This window comes from Dermacentor variabilis, chromosome 6 (assembly GCF_050947875.1).
Source record: "Dermacentor variabilis isolate Ectoservices chromosome 6, ASM5094787v1, whole genome shotgun sequence".
Lineage (NCBI taxonomy): Eukaryota > Metazoa > Arthropoda > Arachnida > Ixodida > Ixodidae > Dermacentor > Dermacentor variabilis.
Window position 1 is genome coordinate 145,803,164 of NC_134573.1, and position 26,835 is coordinate 145,829,998.

The 26,835-nt window shown below is 50.6% G+C and overlaps 2 protein-coding genes across 2 annotated transcripts; both read left to right on the forward strand.

The window, feature by feature from the left end:
• Positions 1-12,578: 12,578 nt before the first annotated feature.
• LOC142586316 (uncharacterized) lies at positions 12,579-15,434 on the forward strand. The gene is made up of 3 exons (XM_075697562.1): positions 12,579-12,587; positions 13,872-14,162; positions 14,636-15,434. The coding sequence occupies exons 1-3, from the start codon at positions 12,579-12,581 to the stop codon at positions 15,155-15,157; spliced, it is 822 nt and encodes a 273-aa protein (XP_075553677.1). The 3' UTR covers positions 15,158-15,434.
• A 1,737-nt stretch (positions 15,435-17,171) lies between these two features.
• Positions 17,172-25,355, forward strand: LOC142585405 (uncharacterized). The gene is made up of 4 exons (XM_075696153.1): positions 17,172-17,411; positions 20,223-20,291; positions 22,058-22,353; positions 25,054-25,355. Exons 1-4 carry the CDS (start codon positions 17,403-17,405, stop codon positions 25,190-25,192), a joined length of 513 nt encoding a protein of 170 aa, XP_075552268.1. The 5' UTR covers positions 17,172-17,402; the 3' UTR covers positions 25,193-25,355.
• The last annotated feature ends 1,480 nt before the right edge of the window (positions 25,356-26,835 follow it).

Below are 26,835 nucleotides of genomic sequence, written 5' to 3' on the forward strand. Positions count from 1 at the left end.
AAGCAATGAATGTTCTTGTTTTTACTTCCTCTCCTGGCGACAATCTGTGCTGACGAAAAAAAAAAGCTGCAACGCTTTCGTGGCCCTGATATTGACCCTATATCGACAACGGGGTCAGGAACAGGGTCCGGAAAACGGCAGCCTGCGGGCACGGCTATGACCCAGTAAAGCTCGGTCAATGGCAACGGGGTTCGAGAAAGACGACTATGATATGTAAATTGAGTGGAACCTAAGACACGGGGCGAAGATGTTCCAAGCTGCAGGAAACAATTCCTCTGGGCCGAGAAATCTCAAGCCTGCGGCCCCCTTAACTTTCGTTGGAATCGGGATCGCTCAACCTTCGTTTTGGATTAGCCTATGGGCTCGCATTTTTCCTTCGATTTACGTGTATCACTCAAGATGACTCGGAACATTCCAGAACAGACAAACACAGCGTGACCACCGCTCATCATCAGTGAGATAAATAGCAAGGTGTTTTTAACGCATCGAATAAAGATAAGGGCCACAGTCATGATAATGAAATCACTACGCTATCGATTTTGAGCTTGCGACCAATGTCAATCGGGCGTCTTCTCAGCACTATAATAGAGGGATTCGTTACGTATGGCTTATGAATCATAATCGCAAGTGCCACCGACCACCACCCTGACTGGCTCATGCGCCTGTAAAACTGCGTGTGAATGCTGCCGCGCGCTTGCACGTACACGCGTGTCCGAGCAGTGGCCGAGCTGGCCACAGGACCCGAGCAACGACACAGGACAATGGACAAAAGCGCGGAGGCCAAGATGAGGTGGAATTCCAGCATCACCACGCCGCGCGATGATGCTGACAGGATTAAAGGAAGGCGAAAAGAAAGTGCGCAACCGGCGAATCAAACGGACCAACACACATCCACTGTCTCGTTCATTCGATCCCGTTCCTTCCTAAGAAGGAACGAGCAGACTCGGGAGCCCTTTGTGAGAATCTATAGCGTTGTTAAGCCGTCTCGGAACCCTCCGCGTCGAGCTAATCAGGAAGAGAGTAACTTCCGCTCGTATATAGCGGAGCAAAGCGCGATAAGCATGGACATCGTAGGGGCGCAAGGCGTTCGCGCGCGACTGGCCCGCGCGGAGTGACGGCCGGGGCGCCGGATCCAACCGATTTCGACGGTGCGCGAGTGCGCGCACCCAACGCTCGGCTGGCAGGTCAGGGGATCGTTGGACGGTGCTCGGCTATAGAAGCGTACGAGGCCGGCGCGCAGCGCGGGATGACAGATCGGATGGCACGCAACCAGACGCGAGCGTCAGTGCAAGGAGTGCGCACCGACGTTCCGCACGCGTCCGCCATCGGAAGCACCTACATCCGCCAACGAGGTCGCGGTTATGCGCGTCAAGTAATTGTCCACGGCGCGTTCGCGCTGAAATGCGTGCCCGCGTATTTTTCCTTTCCACCGCGCGTGATGGCGAGCTTTTTTTTTTTTCTTTTCTTTGAGGTGTCCTCTGCTGAGAGACAGTTACTGCGCTGCACTTTACCCCAACCTTTCCTTCCCATCAACTAGAATCTCTCTCTCTCTCTCTCTTCTTCTTCTTCTTCTCAGTTTGAGAAAAACAACGTGTGGGAAACGCTCCGCGTGCATGCAGGGCTTGTTGCACACGCTATACTCGGATATTTCCGGGACCCAGAAGAAAGCGCAACGAAGTTGGTGGCTGTTCTTGTAAAGTTCCGATTTGCCAACTACTATAGTACGAACCTGGAAAAAAAAAGAAAGAAGAAAACCATATATTGCTATAAGCACCGCAGTTAGTTCCGCGAGGCCAAAGATCTCTATGTATAACGTCAACCGCAAAAGCTTTCGGAGCGCGGGGGATTCAAGAAAAGAAGAAAAAGCGAGTTAACTTTGTAGCTTAAATATACGCTACCCGATTCGAAACGTTTTTGTAGCACATACTTCCCCGTACGACCACCATGTTGACACCCACCGGTGGCTCACTTGCTATGGCGTTTTGCTGTTAGGCACGAGGTCGCGGGCTCGATTCCGGACCGTGGAAATCCTGAAATTTAAGGTATAGTTAAGTTTAAGTGCGCGTTAAAGATATCCTGCAGGTGTTAAACTTCATCCGGAGCCCTCCACATACGCGTCTCTGATAGCCACAGTGTGCCTTTGTGACGTTAAGACTCACGAATTAATTAATCAACCACCGCAATTATACCCAATGAATTCCACGTGGCGAAGTCACGTGGACATTTCTCTTTTTTTTTCCGCTAGTTCCATGCCCCCGAAAGCTTTTGGGGCCAGCTGTGCGAGGGATAATAAGTGACCGTCCCCTCTGATTTGTCCTGGTAAAGAAACGAAAAAAAAAAATAACGAAAGCGTTTTACTGTGACAGCAGCTAAGAGCGAGAAACTGGCTTTGCTGCGTCCGTCCATGCACCCATTCTTCTCATCTGTTACGCTTAATTTTGGCGTCACACTGCTGTCACCGTCGCGTTGTCGTTCCTGTATCTGCAGGCCACTTCCTTACTTCACCGCCTCCTCATCCTCAGAAAGAGAGAGGGGGGGAGAAGGAAGGGAGGTCAACTGAACGTTGTCCAGTTTGCTATGTTCTACACGTTGGGAGGGGGAGGGGGAGTGTGTGTGTGTGTGTGTGTGTGTGTGTGTGTGTGAGAGAGAGAGAGAGAGAGAGAGAGAGAGAGAGAGAGAGAGAGAGAGAGAGAGAGAGAGAGAGAGAGAGAGAGAGAGAGAGAGAGAGAGAGAGAGAGAGAGAGAGAGAGAGAGAGAGAGAGAGAGAGAGAGAGAGAGAAGACATGAGTCTAGGTCATCGACAAGCACTGTCCTTAGTTTCACCCTCACCATACGGAGAAGAAAAACCAAACTTTGCCCGTCCCTGGAGACTCGAATTCACGCATGTGGCCCTGGATCGAATGTGCAGACGGGAGCAGGACGCGCCCAACTGATGCGCAGTCTGCCTCACCATGAGGCACTGACCCCCCGGCCCCCCCTCAGTATTCACAAACGATCCTCGATTCGAAGCTCTTCCTCCACTCCGTGATGATGGTGATGCTGACGATGATTTATTGGCATCCCCTTCGAAGCGAGGCGGCGACAAGTATTCGCCTAGCCTGTTCGAGCGAATCGAGCAATCTATAAATATTTATCAGTCTATAGTATCTCGTCCAATGACTCCTTCATATTGTCACGTGGTGAGTGACTGTGAAAAAAGCAGCCAAACTGAGAAACACGAAACTAGCGTTTTATTAGGCTAACTCGTGCCCTCAAAAACAGGCTACACTCAAAGAACGGCGACAGCGGCGAACACAGTTGGCGATCGTCGAAAATCTGATCAGCGGGTCAAGCGCATCGGCTTTTATACAGCAGTCGTCGAATGTTCCAGACTAATCGCTGGGACCTGCGTGTCTTCCACAAAGTTCTACACCATTCGCATCACGCGATGAAATCAGATACCACAAGGTTCGGCGACAACAGACAGCGGACAGAAGCGTCGATAACATTCTAGAAACTTCTCATACATGCAGGCGCGTCCTGCGCTGTGCGATAACGTTTGTTAAGCGGTGAAACGTGGTCACCCGAGAAAGATCAACATGCACACGTGCCAATATTTTCTCTCTTAAACCCCCTATATTCCTACCTTGTGCCAGGCGCTTGTTCTTTAGCTGCACCAAATTTTTAAATGTTGCCTATGGCAGATAGCAGAATTCTAACAATTGAGCAAAATTACTCGATGAGGTGGCCATTAGTTCAATGAGAAAACGGAATGCTTAATTTATTAATAAACACAATTACAATAATCAACTTCTTAATTTATTACTGTACCGACATATCTAAATTTACGAGTTGCTGCCCGTGAGTTCGCAAGACGTATCCACTTGGAACCAATACATTCAGAACTACACCAGTTTCGAGACAATAATTTTCAATGAGTCCGACGAAATGCATTGGCCCTTCCAGTTATTTTTTGCGCCTCAATGCACAACACTGCGTTTTCTTGAATATGCAAGTAAGGCAGCAGTGCATTTTTAACTCCCCCCCACCCCATTTGACAGCGCATATCTCGAAACTGGTGCCATTCTCAGAATGTGTTCTAAGTCGACATGTCTTGACCAATCACTAGCTACGTTTCGTAGATTGAAATATGTGTCATAAGGTAATTACCGGAAACTTAATTAGGCAATTATCCTAATTATTTAATTACACATTTTAATTTTTCGTAGAAGTAATGGCCGCCTCTTCGAGAAAGAGAGAGAGAGAGAGAGAGAGAGATTTGCCACTGCAGGATAGGAAGTTAGGGCAGGTAGGCCTAGTGTGGCTCCCAAGTGGGGGCGACGTCCTGGGCCCGCGAGGCAAGTGCCAGTTGTGCTTTCTTGTCTGCTCTTGTCAGCATCTGGTTCCAACCCCCCTCGGAGGGAGCTGGCAGTAATGATTGTGGGGGAGGGTTACCCTTGCGGCCCCAGAGCATGTGTGCCCGAGTGGCGAACATTCCCTGGTCGCACTTAGTACAGACGGGGTCGTAATCCCCGCCAGTGATTAAATAAAGCCCGGAGATAGTGTTCGACCCGTGTACCCGCCTCCCCACCTAGACCTCGACCGAGCACTATCTCCGGGATCGGCCCACGTAGGGGGAGTTTTTTTTTGCTTACCACAATGACACGAAAATTCCCTTAGACGGTAGAGGTATACAGCTTCGCTGTAAAACACCCTATATAGTTACCCATGCCTGTAATGGATACAATGCTATCAATTTCTTCCCTGACTATATTTTTATACAATATACCCTATACACTGTTGCTTATCTCGGCTGCTGACCGGTGATGCTTCCGCCCACGTTAAATCCAAGTGCTTCTGGATCGCGCACGTTACCTACTGGTCTCACTGGGTAAATACCTTCGCATACCATTAGGGTTTCTTGAGTTGCCTACGGATTTTTTTCTGTAGCAGATACATGCCTCACCCTGTTACGAATATTTGTTCCAGTATGTCTTTTGTCCTTAGGCAACCAGCTCGCACCTCAAATAGCAAGGTACTGCCCTTTGTGTTATAATACAGATTTTCATTTCTATTTCTTCCTTCTTGCCATTCCTGTAAATCCCCATGGTCTTATTTGTTTCCATACATTGCCCACAAGTTACTGTCTCTGTTTCTCTCACTTGCTTTTTGATGACCCCTGGTTGTTTATTTACAACTTCAAAGACCCTGTACCTGGTTGCCAACTTTTTTGACCTATTCCTCCATTCTGTGCCCCCAATTTTGGCGCACAAATGTTTGTGCATTTTAGCCACCCATTTATTTTCATCCAACTTCCTGAGCCATTCTTCAAGATAATTTTGCTGTGTACTTCTCTGACTTCACTGCGCTTCACTGCCTCATTTGTGGTTTAACAGTGGGCCTCCAAGGCCAACAGGCCTGCCGGCCTTTTGGGTAACGTCCAATCCCAACACGATGTCTGATTTTAAGCAAAGGATGGCATTTGCGAACGTTAGCGCTGGCACCACCTGCTCTCTAGGTAGTGTTGTGACCTGCCATTCACCCCGCGACAACCTCCGGTCCCGGATAACGCGATTATGGGAAATGGGCCGACGGCCTCGTTAAGGTCGTTCTCAAATGGGATGTTGTATGGTCACCACTAGTGTACCTCGGTCAGGAGAGGTTTGGGCAATAAGCAGGGATGCGGTCCTTCACTTGTCAGCTGCCCGAATTGGCACGACGTCCACGCCGGAGACGCGGTCAGTGCAAGGATGCGGTCCATCACCTCTCAGCCGCCCAAATTTGCACGTCTACGCCGGAGACGCGGTCATTGCGATGATACGGTCCATCACCTGTCAGCCGCCCAAACAACCCGTCCACGCCCGAGACGGAGGCAGTGTACTATCCCCCATCCCCTGTTTGTGCCCAGTGATGTGCGTGTGCTTCGGACAAACCTCCCTTCGGAGGAAAAGGGCAGCAAACCTCCGGATTGGTGGGACCTGAAGTGATCGATCTCCTGACGTCGGATTGGGGGAGGCGACTGAACAATGACCCCGCAGGGGATAGAAAGAGCGACGGACGCCTGGAGATAGCGGCTGCTACAACTTCTTCGTGAATTTTTCCTGCGCTACTTTGAATTTTCTTGTAAATATGTAAATATAAACTTGTGTGTAAAACGTCCCGAATATCGGGCCCAGCCCCACGTTTCCTTACTCCTCCACGAGCAAAGCACATTCCACATCTTCGGACCCCCAGTCGCAACAGTAGTGACATGTGTGGGGGTGCATGTGTTCTGCGGGTTAGCTTGTAACCTTGCGTGATGTATTGGTACGTGAACACAGGTTGCATGCTCTCGGGTTCGGATTCCTCGGCGTCGGCTTGGCGGGGGCCCGGTGAGTTGTGTGTGGGTGCGTACGTTCTGCAGGTTGGCTTGTAATGTTGCGTGATGTATTGGTACTTCACTTTATCTCCACTTTCTTCATGTATAGCATACCTGATTAAATCAAGCAGGCTAAGTGCCTATCTTTCACTGCCCCGTTCCAAAGGGGATGCGAATAAATCTCCGTTATCGTCATTCATTGCCTTGGGATGCTAAGGACAAAAGCATGCACTGCAGAACCAAGTATTCGCAACATGACGAAACATGTGTTTGCAGCACATAAAAAAAAAACGGAAGCTACTCAGCACGTACTTATGGATCGCCAATATATTCACTCAGCCAGAGCCGTAGCGAGCGCGCACTTCCAGAAGCGCTGAGATTCAAAGGTGATGGAATCGTTAACTGTTCAGTCGTCGGGATAAGCAAGACACATTTCTAGTAGTAGCAGTAGTATGAAACTTTATTAAAGCCTTAAAGGGCAAGGGATGGTATCGACAACACTGGTCTTGCTTCTTCACCTGCCAGCGAGTAGACTCCTCAGCCCGTAATTCCAGCCGCACTCACCACCATCAGAAAGGGGGTTAGCGTGTGGTATAAAGAGGCGCACTCATTGCAGTGCGGACATTTGTAAGGGTAGACAGTGGGATGTAATGCGATATACAGAATAAGATGAGGACAGGTGCTTGTTTGCAGGCGACGTCAGGCCATATGGCCCGATGGGGGCGGCGCCGCCTTATTACAGGTGGGCAATTATGGCCGACGCAATGGCAACCGCCTCTGCTTTCGTGGTGGTGGTTTGGCAAGTGGCGGCGGCGATGACTTCACAGCCTTGATTATCGACGACGCTAACGGCGTGCGCTGTGAGGAGGTGGATGCAGGCTGTCTCCACGTAGAAGGTGTTAGGATGGTTCCCGTACTGGCGGGCGAGGGCCATTGCTCTGGCATGGCGTCGTGCAACGTGGTGAACGGGGTGCATATCCCTGGGTATAGGTGAAACACACAGTTGATCTCGAAAATAGGTGGTGATTTGCATGGGGGCTTGAGTCAAGCGTAGAGGGTGTCCGAGTGGCCTGAGGACTTGGCTGCCGGTGGTGCATAGAGAGAGAGAGAGAGAGAGAGATGAAGCGGAAAGGCAGGGAGGTTAACCAGATATGAGTCTCCTGTTTGCTGCCCTACACTGGGGTTGGGATATAGGGGTCAGAAAAAGGACAGAGACGAAAGGGTTAAAAATGAAAATAAAAAAGCACACACACACATAGAAACACACATAAGGGGCGTTCCAGTTAGAGACGTTCACAAAGGCCGGTAGATAGCAAGAAGCGCAGTAGCGCTTGCCTGGCCTTCTGTGACGTTAGGTCCTGTCGATTGTGTCGAATTCCTTCTCCCGATAGTGGTCGGTAGTCCAACCGGTTGAGTTCGTGGCGAAGGGATTCCCTCTGGGGACTGTACTGCGGGCAGGCGCACAAAATATGGCCAATCGATTCTTCATGGCTGCAGTGGTCACAGGTTGCGGTGTCGTCCATCTCTATGCGGAACGCATAGGCTTTGGTAAACGCAATGCCCAACTACAGAGCGTTGAAGGTGTTCTCTTTGGTTTACAAGGCGGGCGTCGATGATCCCTCGAGCAGTGCTGCGCACGCCGAGTGTTTCCACACGGAGTGTCGCCTCCCCGAGTGAGAGCCCTAGCGCCTGGCTGTATGCGCCTTACGTATAAGCCGGTCGAGCATGCCCAAATCTTCCGAACGAAGAGGGAGGTTCGGTGTAGAGTAGGCTATTCGACTGATTATGAGCCTACTACACCCCGTCCGTTTGGAGTATTGGTGGACGAAAAGCAAGGTAGAGATGAAGCCGGGGTCGTTACTGGCATAGGCACTGAGAGATGGGGAATAAAGAGGCGAAAGGAAAGAAGGGAAGAGAGAGCGCACTAGTTGAGCACCAGCCTGACAAGTTCAAGCAGGTCAATTAAGGTGGCTATTTGTCACTGCAACATTTCAAAGCGGATGCCATTAGAAATCACCACCACCACCACCACAACCATCATCATCATCATCATCATCATCATCATCATCATCATCATCATTCTCTCGAGGTGGAGTTTCTAGTGGAGGAACGTTCCAGAATACGAAGGTCAGGCTAATCTCTCCAACTCACTCCAATTCAGACCTCATACCCACTCGCACTACTCCCTATCGAAGGAGAGCCATCGATTGATGCCAATGAAGATTCTTTTCGACATACGCTGGCTCAGACTCACACACACCCACTTGCGCTCGGTGAAGCTCACTCATACCCACTGAGCTTTACGTCGGCTTGTGGACTCGTCGACTTAGGCTCACGCGGAACCACTGAGCTATCGCGCAACTTCCCCGCTTGATGCAGTTCTTGCGGCGTCTCGCTCTGCAGGATCGACACAGAATCTCGGAGTATAACGGCATCTGACGTTACGCTCCGAGGTGCCAGCAGCAAGGCAATGTGCTGTTGCGTACGAAGACGACGTTGTGTACATCACGAAAGCGAAACTTTTCTTCAGATGATGGCAGCCTCCGCTGCGGCAGCCTTCTGCACAGAAACCCGGTTGACGGCAGGGCTTCGATGCGGCCACGTTATATACACAACGCTCGAGCGGCCATAGTCGGTGTGCTTCGCAGCAGTCGTTCACAAGGCGGCTTTCAGCGCAGCGGTCGTTGACGGTATTCTACGTCTGTTCGCTGCCTTGGATGTCAGTCAACGACATGCCATGTCGCCACCGTCGTTGATGCATCGTCGTCGTTGCAATGACCAACGGGTCGTACCATACAGCACTTAGCATACATCGTACAGCAAACAGCATTTTTATTGCGAGTGATCGTGTTTAACCTGAAAAGTCTCCCTGTCTGAGCGATCCAGCGTGCCCTAGCATACGATATTTCCACTGTAGATGGGATGAAAGTTATCGCAATTTTCCTACAATACCATGCCTGCTCGTGTAGAGTCTATAAAGAACTATTAAAAAAAACATTCGGATTTTCGAGCGGTGACTATTCAATTCGCTTGACCTAATCAAATAGTGACTATAAGATTGGAGGACCTAATCGAATAGGATAACATTCAATTCGTTAGTTCGAATATTCGTGCAGCCTAAATTACGATCTGATTATGAGGAACGCCGCAACGGAGACTCCAGGTATATTTCGTGCACATAAATCTAAGTACACGAGCATTCTTTTGCACTTCGCCTCCCACTGAAATGCGGCAGCCGCGGCCGTTATCACGGCAGGGATCGAACCCGCGACTTCGAGCTCCGCAACGCAATGACACGAAGCTATAGACCACGAAGCTACCGCGACGGGCCCGCCCTCCCACTTTGTGGCAGCGCGCGATTGGTTAAAAGCGCTGTTCATCTATTGTCGCGAGGCAGATCGGCATGGTGCATATTGTGGCTGCCGCGAGTTGCAATATCGGCGGCAATCTTTAGTCGCCGGAACTTCGTGAAACCAAGTCCAGGCAATGTGTCGTGGCTCGGAGCCTTCGGCGCAAATTGAACAACCCATGGTTTAGTATGTCTTGTGAGTCTCCAGGTGAATCTTCTAGTGGCGCAGCTTGTGTCCAATTTTGCACATACAGAACCTCAAGTGTCCCAGAAACCTGTGGTTTGAAAAAGTGAAGAGGACCCTGCGAGTGTTATGAGCATTTGGTCTTCGTGCTTCTCCGAATCGACGTCGAGCGCCGAGAAGTATATACGAAGATGATCTATAGGCGCGTGGAACGTGTGCGCGTTTTCTTTGGCCTACCCTATATATGTAGTCAAATGGACTTGAAAAAGTGGGCACGTTAGCTGCGGCGAACGCGAAGGGCAATCCTTTTCTTCTCGACGCGGAGGTATGCGCTCGTTGGCGAGTCGTGATGAGCCCCCTTACAGTACCACCTCTGGAACATTCAAATTCGCTCGTTCAAAAAAGTGTTCGCGTTTTTTAAATCCGATCCCACAGCGCGTTCGTGTCTGCCCCCCCCCCCTCCCCAATGCAAGCAGCGCACACGATCACCGATCGCATGCTGAATACATTAGGGGAAACCAGCGGCTGCACAGCGGCACAGCACCACTCCCGCCGCCCTCCAAAACCTGCCGCGTCACGACGCAGTTCTGATGTCATCGTCTTAATCCGCGGTCGCGCCGTGTTTGTATTCTTCGCTATATACACGCGTCTCACTGCGCACTCTGTCGGCGAGGGGTGAGGCAATGTTCGTGCTCGGCCTTCGCTATACCGGAACGACGTTTCCCACGTCCCCCCGCAGCGCGATCGAAGGGGGCGGGGGGGGGAGGCGATCCGTCGAAGACACGGCCACGCGACAGCGCGACAGCGGCTTCCGAAGGAGACCACGCCAGCGCCGGCCCGACGCGCTCGCGACGTACAACGTCGGACGGCTTCGAAGACAGGTCACGCAGCCCGTATACGGCCGCTTCGGCCTGCGTCTCGTCGCGAGCGAAGCGTAGTGCGAGCGCGCAAACGACGCAGTAAAACGTCTCATTGCGACCGCTGTTACTCACAAAGGTGGCATATTCTCGATCGATCCCTCTCGGGCATCGTCGCCGTCGGAGCAGGGTTCGATTGACTGAACCGGCGGAAGTCGATGACATTCTCGTCTGATTCGTCCTGCGTACGTTTCGCTTTTAGTGAGTCGAGCTTTCGGCCACTGCTGCTGTACATCGCTCTTATCATCGTTCCCATATAGAGTTTCATTGAGTAAGTGGAACGAGGTTGAGATCACGCGAACGGGTTGACGTGCCCGTCTCATCGGTTCACTCTTCGTGTCGCGTACGCTTCTCCAGTGCACTGAAGGAATGCTCGGCGCTTGAGTTGATGCGTAAGCAGCGCGAAAATAAAATCACGCCGTGGTAAAAGCAAAATTATATAACCCAGGCAGTGATCAACGGAGAATACCAATCTCGAACGCCATCAGCACACTTGCGCGATACCAGTTCCTTGCTTTACTTAGAGGACCAACCAGGAATGTCGGCAACCGGCAGTACCTGTTCGTTTTGTCCTGAATAACGTGTTCCGTTTTGAAGGCTTACGGGCTGTTGCTCAACTGCACTATAACCATGGTCTCCGCAACATCTTCCATAGCGGTGCCTTTGCGCTGGCGCTGTCGGAACACAATCACGCACAAACGGTTACAGAGCGTGCAACCAGAAGGGCGGTTTGTTGGGCATGAGTGCATAGCTCGTCGTAATCATGGCATTCCCCTGCTCAAAACAAGAGCGCAATCGGAGACCAGTTGCGGGAAATTGGAAACCGTTAATAAAACCCCCGGATAGATCAGGAACATTTACTGACGCGAAGCTTAGCCCAGTAAGAAAGAAATAGAAAATAATTCCCTTCTTTATTTTTTTGTAAGTGCCTGTATATACGAGAAAAGCACTAATTTTTAAGCGACCGGTGCCACAATATGACCATCACGGCCTGTTACCCATCCACAGATGGCGCAGCCGTCATGGGCTGAATAACTTGCCCGTTACCAGAAGCTGTCCGGAGTAAGCGTACGACTCCTGCACTTCGATGGCCACTGCTAAATCCCGAGCACCGTGGTCTTGGGTAAGAAGAGGCGTAGAGCAAACCTCGAAAGCGCCAGCGCGCTGGTCTGCTAAAGATGCCCATGGAGAAGTCCACACTCGAGATGCTGCAACAGCGCGTCGCTGCAGTCCACTAACACCACAATCTCCCTGCAAAGCTACTCGGGCGACAAGGACTTCGCCGTCGGCGAAGAGGAGAACCACAGGTCCCAGCACCTTCGCCAGCGAGCACCGAGACGCTTCTGTCCGCTTTAGATCGGCGCACGCAGTCCCCATTTCGCGTTCCTCGAAAGCGGCGTTGAAAGTATCGATGACCAGCGAGCGTGTTCGATGAACGATATGATTCCAGGACAGCGTGAGCGGCGTCTCTCCTGACAGACTCGCCCTTGCCCAAGCCTGGTCCCATTACGCGGGACAAGTGACAGCGGGGCGGCAGTGCGGCGACGGGGCGGAGGCAGGCCGGAAATGAAAGGAATTAAAAAGGCAAGCAGAAAGGGAGTGATCACAGTGCATCTGGACCGTCTCGCCGCTTTTGCATGCATCCCGGCCAAGCGGCGTGTGGTCTCAGCGGCGCGGACCGTATAAAAGAGCCGCCGGCCGTCGGTCTGGACACAAGCGATCTCATCACAGCAGCAGCAGCAGTAGCACCGAAGCTCCCAGCAGCAGTAGAAGCAGCAGCATCTCGAAGCCATGTGGAAGGTGAGTCGTTCGATCTCGCATATGGGCGGCCCGTACTTTGGAGACGCGACGAAATACCAGGACTATCGTGCGCCTCCTCGAGTCGGGCACGCCTTTTTTTGCGAGCAGCGTTATCGCGAAAACTCTATCGCGATATCTCATTTATGCGGCAACCATTTGTTCAGCGTAGTACGAAGCGCTTCCCGTGTCTTCACGAAAAGCTTTTAACGCTAGGCTCGTTGGTAAGGCAAAATTCGAGCCAACGCTGATGATGCACGTTGGCGAAGGCGGCTGACCATTGGCAAATAGCACTTGCATTGGCAATTGCATTGGCAATAGCACTTGAGAACGAAAGGCCTTGCGTATTCGCTCCACCTCCCACAAGCACGAAGAAGCTAGCTGGGCCACTCATAGACGCCAATTGTCTTATAGCTGCAGTGTAACACGCGCTCGAACATTTTATAAGCAGGGACAATGCTATAGCACAGCCCAAGGCGGCGACATTCCCAACTTTAATGATGGTCAGCAAATATTAGAAGGAAGCCATGTCCACTGATAAGCACATGCGGTAACTGAAAGCATAGGAGCTCTGCAGTATACTGCAGAGCTAGTCAGAGCGTTAGTTTTGGGGAGGTTAGGAAAAGCAGCACTGCTGCAAAAGTGCAAAGCCTCGTGGCTGCCGCAACGTAAGTGGAGCTTCTCTGGGATATGTATGTAACGTATAGCAGTTAGCTGTGCGATGTATGCTGTGTAACTCAATTGGTAACTTGAAGCATTTTTTTTACACGCCTCCACCCACGTGGAATTTTTTTACACGCCTCTACCCACAGTCGTGGCACGAATGAGTAGCGTGTTAGCGAGCCCAACAGTAGAGTGATACCTCAAGAAACGGTGTGCCAGTTTTCGATGCAGGCTTCCCGGACTGCACATCAGCGGCGGATGGCTAGGTGCCATGAGCAAATATCAGGAATCATTCCTAAGAATTGAAAAACAAAAAGCAGCTTTAACACGATCGATGTACTGTGCGGTAACATTAATTACACACTCGGCAATAGTCAGTAAAATGTTTGGTGACGCAAGCAGGACTATCTCACTTTTACTCCTGAGATTGAAGAGCTCAACTATCCTATCTATAATTCTATCTATCTATTCTATCTATAACGTTCAAACAGTTCCACTACCAACATATCGAATGTCATCAATAGGAACCAAGCAATCAATTATTATTTACTCCAACTGCTACCCTAGTCATCCGGTACATTAAAAATGGTTGGTCAGTGAGGAAGGGTTACCCACGAATCGCAGGTAGCGATCTCCGCCCTCTGCTTCGTCGTCCTGGCCCACGCCGGCACCATTCGCGGTGGTTTCGGTGGCGTCGGGCTGGCCGGCATCGGCGGCGGTGGACTCGGAGGCGCTGGACTCGGCGTTGGACTCGGAGCTGGCGCCTACGGTGGAGCATACGGAGGCGGATACGGCGGCCATGGTGGTGGCTACAGGGGCGGCTACGGTGGCCTCGTCGGAGGTGGACTCGTAGGCGTCGGGGGACTCGGAGGCGGCTACTACGGAGGCGGCGGCCGTGGATACTACGGAGGCGGAGTAAGTGGACTTCAGAAGGAAAAGTGACGTCAGAACATGCCCGCATGTGTGTGATGGGCAAGCTGCGCACGCGTCCCCTTCGGCGCCGCAGGTCAGAAAGAGAGATGACCTTCGATAGAAAGGCGGAAAGAAGATGGCAAAAAAAAAGAAAAATAAAAAGAGAGACTAAACGTACAGGGGTCACCAAGAGCAGAGTATATCGCTTTGTCTCTGCAGTCCGCCATAGCAAAAAAAAAAGCAAAGTAGAGGAAACAAAAAAGGCCGTTGTGATTATAGAGTCACATTAGAAATTCTAGCACTGATTATTTGTCGTATAACCATCGATGGCCATATGCATGACTCACACGCACAGTAAGCGCCCAGAAGGGGAAAAAAAACTACACATCATTTCTAAGCCACCGGTTAGTCTTCTTCCACGGAGTTACACGGAGTGTATTTCTAACTAGTGTTCTTTTTTTTCATCGCCTCCGCAGGGCTACAGGTCGTACGCGGACGAGACGCCCAAGCCGTACAACTTCGGCTACGTAGCCCAGGGCCCCGATGGTACTAGCTCCCGCCAGGAGGTCGCCGACGGCAGTGGCACCGTCCAGGGCGTCTACACCATCAGCACGGCCGAAGGCGGCCAGAGGACGGTCAAGTACGCCGCCGACGCCGCTGGCTTCCGCGCCAGCGTGGACACCAACGAGCCCGGCACGCAGAACGAGAGCCCCGCCGACGTGGCCCTCCGGTCTTCCCAGCCGCACGCCTCCGTGCTGGCGTCCAAGTACGGCCCAGCCGGAGGAGCCGGCGGCGGCTACAGGGCCCGCGGATTCGGAGGAGCCGGCTACGGTGGAGTGTACGGAGGCGGATACGGCGGTTACGGCGGCGGCTACGGCGGCTACGGCGGCCTCGGCGGCGTCGGCGGTGGCTACGGCGTCGGAGGAGGACTCTACGGCGGAGCCGGCGTCTTCCGCGGCGTCGGAGGGCACGGGAAGCACGGCCACGGCTGGCAGTAACGATGAAAGAAGGCCCGTCTACACGTCTTCGTCGTCCTTTGTGCGGGACTCGCAGCACTAGCACGAGAGTGCGTCCCCTTTTGGACGAGTCCTCTCCCCCCACCTCCGTTTCCTGTACAGGTGTCGGTGCTCTGTCGTGTGTTCGTTGAAACCGCTGTCTGGACTTCCGAAGACATCCGCTTCTGGGGTGCTGCAGCTCGAGGTGTAGGGACAAACGCGGTGTGGTCCTCCCCTTTTCACTGTCTTTGGGAAATAAACGAACTTCCAGTGTTGAAAACGGAAACTGCTTGCCTTTCGTTTTGGCGCCTTCGCCGAGCGCACATCGCTCGCATGACACACACCTGCGACTTTTGGTGTATTGGCGATGACAGGGATCGAATGCAGTATATATCGTCCCAAACTGAATTATGCCTCTTACAAAATTATCGGTGCCTACCACTGAGTAATAGGAGTGAAAAACTTACAAGAAGCGTAAACCGGGCTTCAGCCATGCTCCCACGGACTGGCCTATTTCGCCAGAGGTACATGTTCCCCAGCAGTATTCGTCGACACCATATTGGCAAAGATTACCGCGTGAGGAGGAGAATACAAAAGCGTTCGAAAATTACTCTTGCGAGGGAGTTCGAGCAGGCATCCGCAGGAAGTTGAAGCGCGAGCGTATGCCGCCAGGTGTCGGCTTTGTCCATCGCACGAGTATACTTCACTTTTCGATAACTTCGCGTACGAGATTCTGCTATGGCGAAATTCGCTGCAGAGTAGAGCAAAGAAAATTCTCCAACTGGTGCTGGTCCAGCCAAGTATCGAATCCTGAACGTTCAGACTCCGAGAGCTGCAGACGTTGTTATACCGTAAACCGTCAGCTCTTCAGCGCAATCACGTGCTCGGAAGAGCGGGCTGCTCTTTACAAAATGTACGGTGAATGAGCAAGACGAAAGTAGCGAGCCTACGCCGTTTCCCCGCCTACGCTGTACAGCCGTGGCTAATACGGTTTCGGAGCCTGCCATTCCAGGCGCCGGGAACAAGCATGCACGATCAGCTTTCCGCGGCTTCGCAACGCCGTTCTAAAACCCCGTATTCACAGACACATCTTAACTTGAAGCCCACGCTCGACTTGATTCAAATGACGCCTGGCACGAACGTGCCCAAGACGCTCATTGCGTTTCATTCGGCGCGTCCACGACAGGCGTCATTTGGAATAAGTCAAGCATGTATATAGGCTTCAAGTTAAGATGCACTTCTGAATGCGGGGAGTAAGACAAGACCGATTGTCTCACATCACAAGCCAGAGACTGTTCGAGCGAGCACAACCCTACGCGGGAATCTCAAGGACGCTGCGTCACCGGAGCGCGCGAACTCGGTCAGGTATATACTGCGACGACGCTGCTTGCTGCTGCTGCTCCTGCTCCTGCGGACAGCTCGTCACTCTGGGCAAGAATGTGTGCACCGGAGAGCGGAGCCAGAGGAGCATCACTGCCGCGGACCTGCGCAATGCCTCGAGGATGGGCTACAAAAGGGATGAAAAGCGAAGGTAGCTTGCTCACGAACGCGCGAACCACAGACAGGCATGCACAGACGCACGCACGCGCACACACCCTATCCGTACGCCCGCTGGAAACTCCTCCGTGTCTGAGTAGCGGGCTGCGAACAATGTGTGTCTTTCGCTGCCGCCAGTATTGCGTGTTGTTTGTTTGGTTGTCAGCAACCCGCGCATCTCAACCGCGTGCGAGAAGCGCTCCTTGGCGCGCGCGTGTGTGATCGTGTCTGTGCGTGCGTACACAGGCCTGTACGCGCATGTTGTGCGCGTGTGTGTGTGTGCGTCGGTGCAATGGTTCATCTTTATTCTTTTCTTCTTCCTCCTCTTCTGCTGCTTCTTTTTTCGATCCCGCGGCGTCGTGACATCGGCCGCCAAAGGGCGTAGGAGTGGCGTCTCTCCCACTAGAACCGAGAACGCGCTGCGAGGCGTATCTTCCTTTCTTTTTTTTTTCCACGGTGTTCTCTGTTGTTTCGGCGAGGACCGCCAAAGCAGGCGCCGCCATGTCTTCCGCCCTAGCATTCCCTCATCGCGTCGGAGCGTCGTACGCGCTGCCTTTCCGGAGTCGGCCCCCTCACCAGTCGCGGCGATACACCTCCTATATAAGTCCAGCACAGGCATCCACGTTCCGCAGTACGCAGCTTTGTATCGGCACGTCGCGGTTTGGTGCATACCCGTCTTACGTGTGCTTGGCGTAAAGAGAACAAGCGAATCATGATAAAGGTGAGTTGCGCAGCGGCGGAAAAGGTGTCGTCGATGCCAACTTTAAGGACCTCGGATATCGTCGGTGTCGTCGTCGGTTTCGCTTGTGAGACGTCCCACCCTGCTGTCGCTTCGTTTTATTATACTACATTCATCCGGTTTTGAGGGAGCGTAAGCCGTCGAGTCATGGTGGTGGTCTGTGAAGACGAAGTGGTGTGCTTACCGAATGTGCTGCGCGTTAACGAAAGTAACAGGCATACATGTGTTAGTTCGTGCGCCCAGGCGATTTTGGCAGAGCAGAAAGTCAATGGAAAACATTAACCTTCATATAGCACGACTTCATGGCGCGTATTCATAAAAAAAAGATTTTATGACATAATTTTTCGTAAGAGAATTTTCCAGCCAACTAGCAAAAGCGGCCGGCCTAGTAACAAAGAACGACACATACAAACGAAAAGTTTTGTGAATTCATTACCCAGTTGATTAGTGATAACGCTTCCTTCGGTTAGGTTGAGCGTTAAGGGTGTGTCAAAATATCTGAATAAGTATGCTAAATACTTTCAGATGCAGTGGTTAGAGTAGCTTGCGCGGATTAATGGCTATTTGTCTTCTAACGTCTCGCTTCTTTTGTCTCAACCCAGCCAGTTATACCACGCTAAAATGCGGGAATTAGTCATGTATTGGGCGGAGGGTTGGCTTGGGTCCCCAGGGCTTCCTTCTGGATCCCCAGTGGCACCTGTAACCTCGTATCTTAACCATTTCATTGACAAGATAGGAAGTTATGCACGAATTATCTTGTTCGTTTGTTTGTGTTTGCTTTGTTTACTTGAAGTGAACGTCAAAACAACGTTGAAATTAATTAAAGCAATTAAGGTAAGGAAAACATGGAACGCAGCTTTTGTCTACAAGTTTGCAAGGAAAGCAGAGTTGAAAAAAATTTCGCGTGCTCGATACGTTCGATAACGGGCGGAAACACATTGAAATGAAAATTCAATAAGCACGAATTTCGCGCGAAGTCGCTCTGCTAACTCCAAAGGTCAAATGGCGAAGAAAAAATTGGGCCAGGTCTGTTCAACGTCAGCAACTGTACCGATCAGACAGCTTATACAGACACCGAAGGGCAACACAGTGTCACGCCAGACTGGTTAAGAATTCTTTTAGGACACCATTGCATATGTTTAGCCGCAAAAATATTGATCACTGCAAGAGAAAGTGAAGACCGAGATTTCCCCTACTCGAATACCGCACCGCAACCTCGTCACCGATACGTCAGCGGGACGTCACGAAGTTCAGTGTAAGGTCCAATCGATTCACATGCACTTCCTGAACGAGCTGCTGCACTTCGCTATTCGTTTTACTCAGTGCAGGCCCTTCGTGCAGCACCAGTTCACAGCATTCCCTGCACGCGTCAAAAGGGTATGGTGCAACGTTAGTGCAGCACGTGCAGCGCCGGTTCTGCACGAGCATGAACCGGTACTGATCGAACTGGCAAAAACTGGTTCACGAAAAGCAGGGTGAATCGAATGGACCCGTAGTTACACGTATTCGAGCCGTTTTACGTCCAAGATAGACAAAAAAAAAAAAGGTTATGAAAAATTGCTAAGCGTGCAAAGCGTGCAAAGCGTATGCACTGGCCACTTTAGAACGGACTGTCGTTTCTTGTTTATCGATAAATGATGCAACCAGTCTTGAGCACGCTCTGTTACTGCTCATGACCTCACGAACCGGTAGTACGGGAACTTGAACGTGGCGTCGCCGCCACAAAATTTTTTTTTTTTTTTTGTTGGGGGGGGGGGGGGGTATTTGCGTCTTTTCTGTCTTGCAGAGCCTCCGCTCAAGACAAGATGGGTTCCTTCTTTTCTTTTTTCTTTTTTTTGTGGGGGTTTTCCCTTAAGTGTACAATTTACCACTTCTGCTTAACCAATTCAATTCATCGCTATTTCATCGTGTTAATAGTTCGTGCGACTGCGACATCGTGCGACTGCGCACCCAGTGCTTTATACGGCACTTCTTCCTTGCCTTCAGTAAAGCAGGTGAGGCACGAACGAAACGCGGACGGGATCGGCACACGCGCACGTCAAAGACGGCTATCCACCGCTGCGGACGAAACGCGTGCACCGCAATCGCTAATGATGATGATGATAATGATGAAGATTGCGGTGGCATGAAACGTCCCAGAGAAACGAGGGCCTTGAAAGACGCCGTACGCTCTGGAACCATATTGACCACCTGAAGTTTTTCAACGCGCACACAATGTATACGATACACGAGCGGCGTTTTTTTTTTTTTTTTTCCGCCTCAACTGGAATGTGGCAAACGCCTGGGTACAGCCGAAACCGAAACCTCGAGCTCGCACGCTGGAACACAGTTCTTAATATTTGGGGATTCGCGTTGTGTGGACACCTTTGCAAGGTATGCAATAGTCAAGGTCGAACCACCAAACAGAACTTGGGCACAAGATATGCTTAGGGTTTAATGTACATCGTGGACACTTTTGCGGGAATCTGCCCAGGTGTTTGCTGATAGGAGGGTTCAGTGTTGAAGATCATGGGACGTACTCTGTGACGATCACTTTCGACAATACTATATGGCCCTCACGTGACGTGTGCTCGACCAGCCAATCAGCTCGTGCGGTTTTGCTCAGCCAGCCAATCAGCGCGCGCCTAATGGCCGAGGCAATAGTATCGCTGAAAATGATCGTCGCGGAATACGTCCCCGTATTACAACAGGTGCTGTGACAATGAATGGGCACCCAGTGTGTGCCCGGAAGGGCGATAGGCGAGTACTGATTGCAGTGGCGCTTGCAACTTTGTGCATATTTGTTTCTTGTAGACGGCCGTCATCGCGTTGTGCCTTGCCCAATGGGCCAGCTGCCAGTTCCCGCAGTTCCCGCAGCGATTCGTGAGTATTACCGCACAAGTATTATTCGTGATTCGTGAGTATTACTAACCACAAGAACAAGATATCAATCGCATATGCTTTCCGTTACTTCATTGTATGCGGGTTCCATATTCTTTTCTCTGACATTATATATATATATATATATATATATATATATATATATATATATATATATATATATAGATAGATAGATAGTAAAACACATCTATTTCGTCCGTGCATAATCTTCATTTTTATTAGGCCTTTTTTCCTTATCGGTACATAATTATTAGATTTCAAGAAAACGCTTGTGGTGTCTTTTTTCTACTGCTTGTATGTTCCTGTCCATTAAAGCTGTATGGTAGCACGTTACACAGTTCCCTTTTTTCTTCGTATAATCTCTGTCCACGAGAAACACGGCTGTCACGGGCTGGAGGAGGAGGAATAAACTTTATTAGTTGAAATGAGCCGACGGTAAAATCGTCCGAGGTGGGCGGCGTCCCTAGTCCAGGATGCCGTGGGCCTGAGCTACTTTTTTTTAAACGTGAATAGCATTTTTTTTTTGGCGATGTAAGACCAGATTTTTTTTTCGGTTATCTAGTTGTCTAGCTTTCACAACTAAAGTGAGCGCCGATCCCGAAGATATAGTGCAGTGTAAAAAATGTGGGCCGATCCCAAAGGTAGCGAAGTCAAAAATGTGGGTTGTTCACGCGGGTACGTTCCATGTGCCACTGGCTGTATGTTCCGCTCTTCCATGAACCTCTTTGATGCCAACCTGGGTAGTGTGAGCCACTGAGTATGCGCGGACTTCAAGGCGGCGCCGCCAGAAGGCGCAGCGTGTCCAGAAGAAGGCGCGAGAGGAGCCCCGCTCCAGTAAACGCCTCATATATGACACGTCTCGACTATATTCGCGTGCTTGGATAGTCATCGCGGATGAGATCTACACCCGATTTTTTCTTAATACCGCGCTAAACAGATACGAGCTAGACATCGTGATATCTCTGTAATAATCCCAGTTCCTCGCAACACATAACGGCTTATTGTATACGCTTATTGTAACGGCTTATTGAATTGTATTGTATACGCGCGGTGTCTGTGGCACGGCAACGCTCCACCGTTATCAGACCTAAGTCCCCCTGTAGGCGACAAGCAGTTCGCATGGACAACTGTGCATGCATGTGTGCCCGTGTTTCGACGTTCATCGAAATTGTCTAACCTGGTCAAGAGAGAGAAAGGGAGAGAAAAGGTAAGTAGGTTAACCCAGACGGACGTTCGGTTGGCTACCCTGACTGCACGAGGAAATTGGGGTGAGGGATTGAAAGAAGGAAAAGCTAAAAGGAGGGAAAGTTCATTCCGGCGCACAAGTAACCGAGGCAATGTGTCTATTTTTTTCTTTTTCAACGTATTAACGCCTCGTCTTTCTTTTTCCCAACATATAGGAGGTTACGTCCGTATTCTCCCTTGCGGTCAGGTTTATGTGCAATTGTGGATGCTGCATGTGCATTTGTGCGCGAAAGTATACTTGTGTACGCTCCACTCCTCCTGCGTGACGGATGACTGTCCCGGGCACTGGACTGTTCTGCCGGAGCTGATGCCCGTATAGTGACACTATTTGTGCGCCTTTATCTCGTGTTTGTGTCTATACGCGTGTCGAGAAGAAAAAAAAAAGAAGAGGGCAGTGGGGGGGTCTGCAAGCGTCTTGTGATGTCCACCGTGTTGAAAAAAAATCTGATTAAATGTACATCACTAAAGTTCGCGCATCATTCTTTTTTTTTTTCTTTGCCCAGCTTCCGCAGGCGTTGCCTAAGCCCGTCCTCGTGCCCGTGGTGACCGGCGCCGGGCCGGTTCCCCTGGGCTGGTCGCCCTACAGCTTCGCGTACGACGCGCTGGGCGCCGACGGCTCGAGCACGCGCAGCGAGTCCGGCGACGCGCAGGGCCGCGTCACGGGCTTCTACACCCTCACCACGGCCGAGGGCTCGAGACGCCGCGTCAGCTACGTGGCCGACGAGCACGGCTTCCGCGCCACCGTCGACACCAACGAGCACGGCACCGCCGACGAGGCGCCGGCCGACGTTGTCTGGAGGTGAGCGTTGGGTGCCCCCCCCTCTCTCTCTCTCTCTCTCTCTCTCTCTCTCTCTCTCTCTCTTCTTCTTCTTCTTCTTCTTCTTCTTCTTTTTATGCGAAGCATACTAGCCGCACAACCACGCTCTTCCTTGCTGCCCCGCGCGCGGCCGCGCAGCTACCATATGACGTCATAACATCTGCAAAAGCGGAGGCTCAACTCGTGCGCTCGCTTGCGGCCGCGTAGCTACATAGCCGGGTCTCAGCTCGTGCGCTCGCCTGCATGAGTTGTTTCTTCGTCTAGCCGAACCAAATATAGCCAAGCAACAGCAGTTCACCAGGCTAAACAGTGGTTCAACAACTAAAATAAAGGCTAGTATGCTTCGCATCCTGGGCTTAACCTTAGCTAAGCCACAGCCATTTTTTTCCCCGTCCTCAAATCTGCTAGACTGGCTCAATATGCGGGAAGTTCCTGGATTCGCACGCGTCGCGAATCCGGGGAGTCCGTGAACAGAGACGTGCCCGAAACGAACAAAGAAGCAGCGACCCGAAAGAAAGGAAAGAAAGGGAAACTGTGCACAGACCGAATTATACTGCGAGTGGTCGAGAGGGCAGTTCTGGACTTCCGGACTGCACGGATGCGACGTCTGGAGGTGACTACTGGGTTAGAAAGAAATTGGTCAAGCCGCACACTGCGCGATCTGTTTTGTTTGCTGCAAACACGAGAACAGTGTGCATTTAGAATTACAATTAATAGCAGCAACTACAATTGTACCTGACTCAACTCATCGGACGCAACATCCCAAAACAATACAGGTATGTTCGACATACAAGGGCGGCTCTACAAGGAAGGACAGAAGGGTGGGATCCCCCAATATATTATCCAGCCCTTCCAATCGCGCCTCTATTAACATGGAATGCCAAGTGATGGTGCTAATATATATATATATATATATATATATATATATTGCCTGGCTAACAAACTCTCCGCCAATGCACTAACAGTCATCTTCAGCGTCCACGTAACTATAATAGCAAGATGCGACACAAGGCACCAACTCCCCGCCAATGCGCTAAGAGTCCTCTTCAGCGTCCACTTAACTATAGCTAGATGGAACACAAGGCGACCGTTGGCGCTGCGTTAACGGTTTCATGCCCGTTACGATACGCTTCGGTGGGTTAGGGCGGGCCATTGTCTTTCGGATCCTGAGATAACGCCACGGCGCCTCCCGCATGCAACACGGTGCGTGAGCTCCCGTCACGAGCTTTGGGAGTATACCGTCTCACGGGCATTCGCTGCAACTCTATAGTGGCTCAGGTGGGTTCTCTTTGCGAATAGGCTACGTTCACACGATCGTTTAGCACCGCGGTCTATGAAAAATAATGATAATAAAGGCCCGTCGAGCCAAATGCCGCGGTGAGTGCGGGGTGCCACAAAGGGTATACAAAGAACAGTTAAGCCATACCGTGGGATTTGAAGCACATCGGCCCCCTCACTTGACTGGGTCAGTTCAATAATTCTCTTTCGGTTGGGCATCACTGTTCATTTGCAGCGCAACGTTATCCTGCGGGCAGCTCCGTATATATATCGTAAAGAACAAGTTCAAGCTTAGTGGGAAACTACATTGGATAGAGTAAATAGCTATGGTTACAGTGTGTTCTTGTTGCAGAATCTAAGCTGTATTACACGTTTGGCAGACGTACCCCTGTTAGATGACTATACTTCTGGGATATCGTGAACAATTTTACTAATACATGCCGAGAATCGGTCGGTGCGTATGCGAGCGTGAAGTTCGAGGTTAAAGCCCTGAATACAGATGCCTCGCCCTCGCACAGTATATTGCTGAACACATTGTGCGTCATCGAAATGCTCAGCTAGAGTTGTACTACCTATGTATGTGCCATCCCTACTGAAATATAGCAGGGGTTTCCGCGAAGACATTAAACAATCGAAAAACAATACCGCCTAGCCGTAGCGGATAGTACAATTCTAGTCTTTGAACTGGCCCTCTCGAAGACGCGTACATTACTTGCTCGGTAAATTAAAATACGCAGTCGACTAATTGAAAAATAACTAATTAAGTTTAGATAATTGCCTTACGGCAGATATTGTAATGTACAAATTGTAGCCGCTGAGACTGCAAGGCACATTCACTTGAATATAATTACGTGAATGACAACATTTTCGAGATATACGCCATCAAACTTGCGGTAAAACTGCGTTGTCGTTCCACGTATACATGTTTAAAACAAAACGCCGTTTTACGCACTGAAGCACGAAACTAACTGGACCACCTACGCAGTTCTTCGCAAAGTTCGGGAAATACTATCTCGAAACTGGTGTCATCCTGAGAATTCGATCCAAGTGGAATGATCCGCTTTACGAACATCCCGGCTACAATTTGTAAATTTCAACATGCGCTGTAGAGTGCTACTTAATTACAAAACTTAATTAGTGATTTCTTTCGTTAATTAGTCAGTTATGCATTTCGGTTGTTCGTGCAAAATAATGTCCGCCGTTTGAGAAAACCAGCTCAAGGATTATAATTGTGCTATCTGCTACAAGTGTTCTTTAAAAAAAATTGTTTAATGTCTCAGCAGAAACACCCGGTATACGCTCAGCCATTCACACGTCCATAAAAGTCCAGATGTTTCCAGTATCTTCTCTCTCTCTCTCTCTCTGTGGGCAATTTCCCGCGATTAATTCTGGCCCCTGCTGCAGGTCCACCGCCCCCAAGGTCCACGGCGGAGGCGTAATCACGCGACCGGCGGGTGCTTCCGGAGCCCAGGCCGCCTTCTATCCCACCGGACAGGTGCCGCAGCAGCAGCAACCCTTCAAGTATCCCTTCTCCAAGGCGTGATGGCCGAGACGGACTGCCGGTCGTATGGCCACGAATCGAGAACTCGAGCGAAGTGCGTTGTGAAGACAAGAGTCTGGCCGGCATGCAACGCCCGCGGTGGGACGCATGCGCGGTCGTGAGGCGAATGGTGCGCGAGGCTTTTAATAAAAGCTGTCCAGAGACACACACCTGATTATTTGCTCAAACAAGTTTGAACGTGAGACTATACGGTGCAGCGGCCTTGTTGTAATGCTACGCTATAGGAAGAGCCCGTGAGCCCCGATATCCAATATTCCCACGTGAATGTATATGACGGTCCCATTTAAAAGAAAGGGGGAAAAAATGTATATTTCCATGTATAGTAAGACGGGGACATGCCCCATGTCATATGTGGGAACATGCGGGTTCTTTATATGGGATATCCGCATACGTTCATGTGATCATATGGTGACATGACCCCATATTATATATGCCAACATGCGGGTTTTTATATGGGATCCTGCCTATATGTTCATATCCATGAGATTATTGAATACGGGGCGTCTTTTATTTATATTTCTATCTTTTTTTTTCATAAGGTAAAATTTTCCATAACAGTGATGAAAGAAAGAATGCCGACCTTGTTGGGTTAACGTTTTTCAATTATAGCTAGCTTTTGCATAGCGGGGACAGCTATACTAGCGCTTGGCAACGATGTGCTTTGGCGCTGTGGTCAACCACACCGCGCTAGAAATTCTACTTCCCGTCACTATACCCCCGCGTTTCTATCCTGGATTGTCAAATGTCGCCACATTGTTGAATTTGACGTCTTGTCAGCTCTGATTGGTTGAGAGGGCTGCAACGCAGCCTCCCCCCCCCCCCCCCCCCGAATTGGCTCAAAACGACAACATGGCGAAATTCGACAGCATCGTGATGGAATTTCACTTCCGCAGTGTCCAAAGTTAGCCTTCCCAGTCCCGCACTGCAAATGAATGAATGAATGAATGAATGTTTTGAGTCACACACATTTTCTCTTTATGAAAAAAAAGCAAGACAAAGATAACATATGTTTTCGTGATTAACACATCGCTGCCTGCGTGTTTAGCCAGCACGTAAACAGAATACAGTCAGTCGGTGATTTAAATAAAAGTCACGCGCGTTCCGATTCGGCGCCAGTGTCGCAATACTATACTATAGCATCACACTATACCCGTTGCTCGCTCCCTAATTGCGGCACATACGCCTGCGCCGGTGCGGATAGCCCGTATATCCTCGACATGCGAAATAGCCTCTTTACAACGCACTGACAAAGGATCGATGCTGCTCGAATCAACGATTTGTTGTTCTTACTTTTTGTGTGTTACGCGATTCGATGTGTTCCTGAGAAAAATAAACGAAGAGCACGTGAATGTACGTGTAGACTACATCGTGATAACACGTACACTGAGAAATTGGGCTGCGGGTCCGCGCGACTGGAGATATCTATGCGACTGGAAACTTGATAAACGACTGTGAGTTGATCGGCGGCGAGAACAATCGCCGAACGGAGCGTGCGTTCTCTTCCGATATCACGTGACACCCATTAACATTGGTTTCTTAAGCGCAACGACTCGCAGTTCTTTGTTACCTACTATTTTTTTTTTTTCTCTACGCATTCGCCAGCAGTTAATTTCCTTTCTGTGCAT

Bases quoted from the DNA above. Each gene is read 5' to 3' on its own strand.
- LOC142586316 (XM_075697562.1), top strand. The intron at 14,163-14,635 runs GTAAGTGGACTT...TCGCCTCCGCAG, and splicing joins GTGGATACTACGGAGGCGGA to GGCTACAGGTCGTACGCGGA.
- LOC142585405 (XM_075696153.1), top strand. The intron at 20,292-22,057 runs GTGAGTATTACC...TTCTTTGCCCAG, and splicing joins CGCAGTTCCCGCAGCGATTC to CTTCCGCAGGCGTTGCCTAA. The intron at 22,354-25,053 runs GTGAGCGTTGGG...CCCCTGCTGCAG, and splicing joins CCGGCCGACGTTGTCTGGAG to GTCCACCGCCCCCAAGGTCC.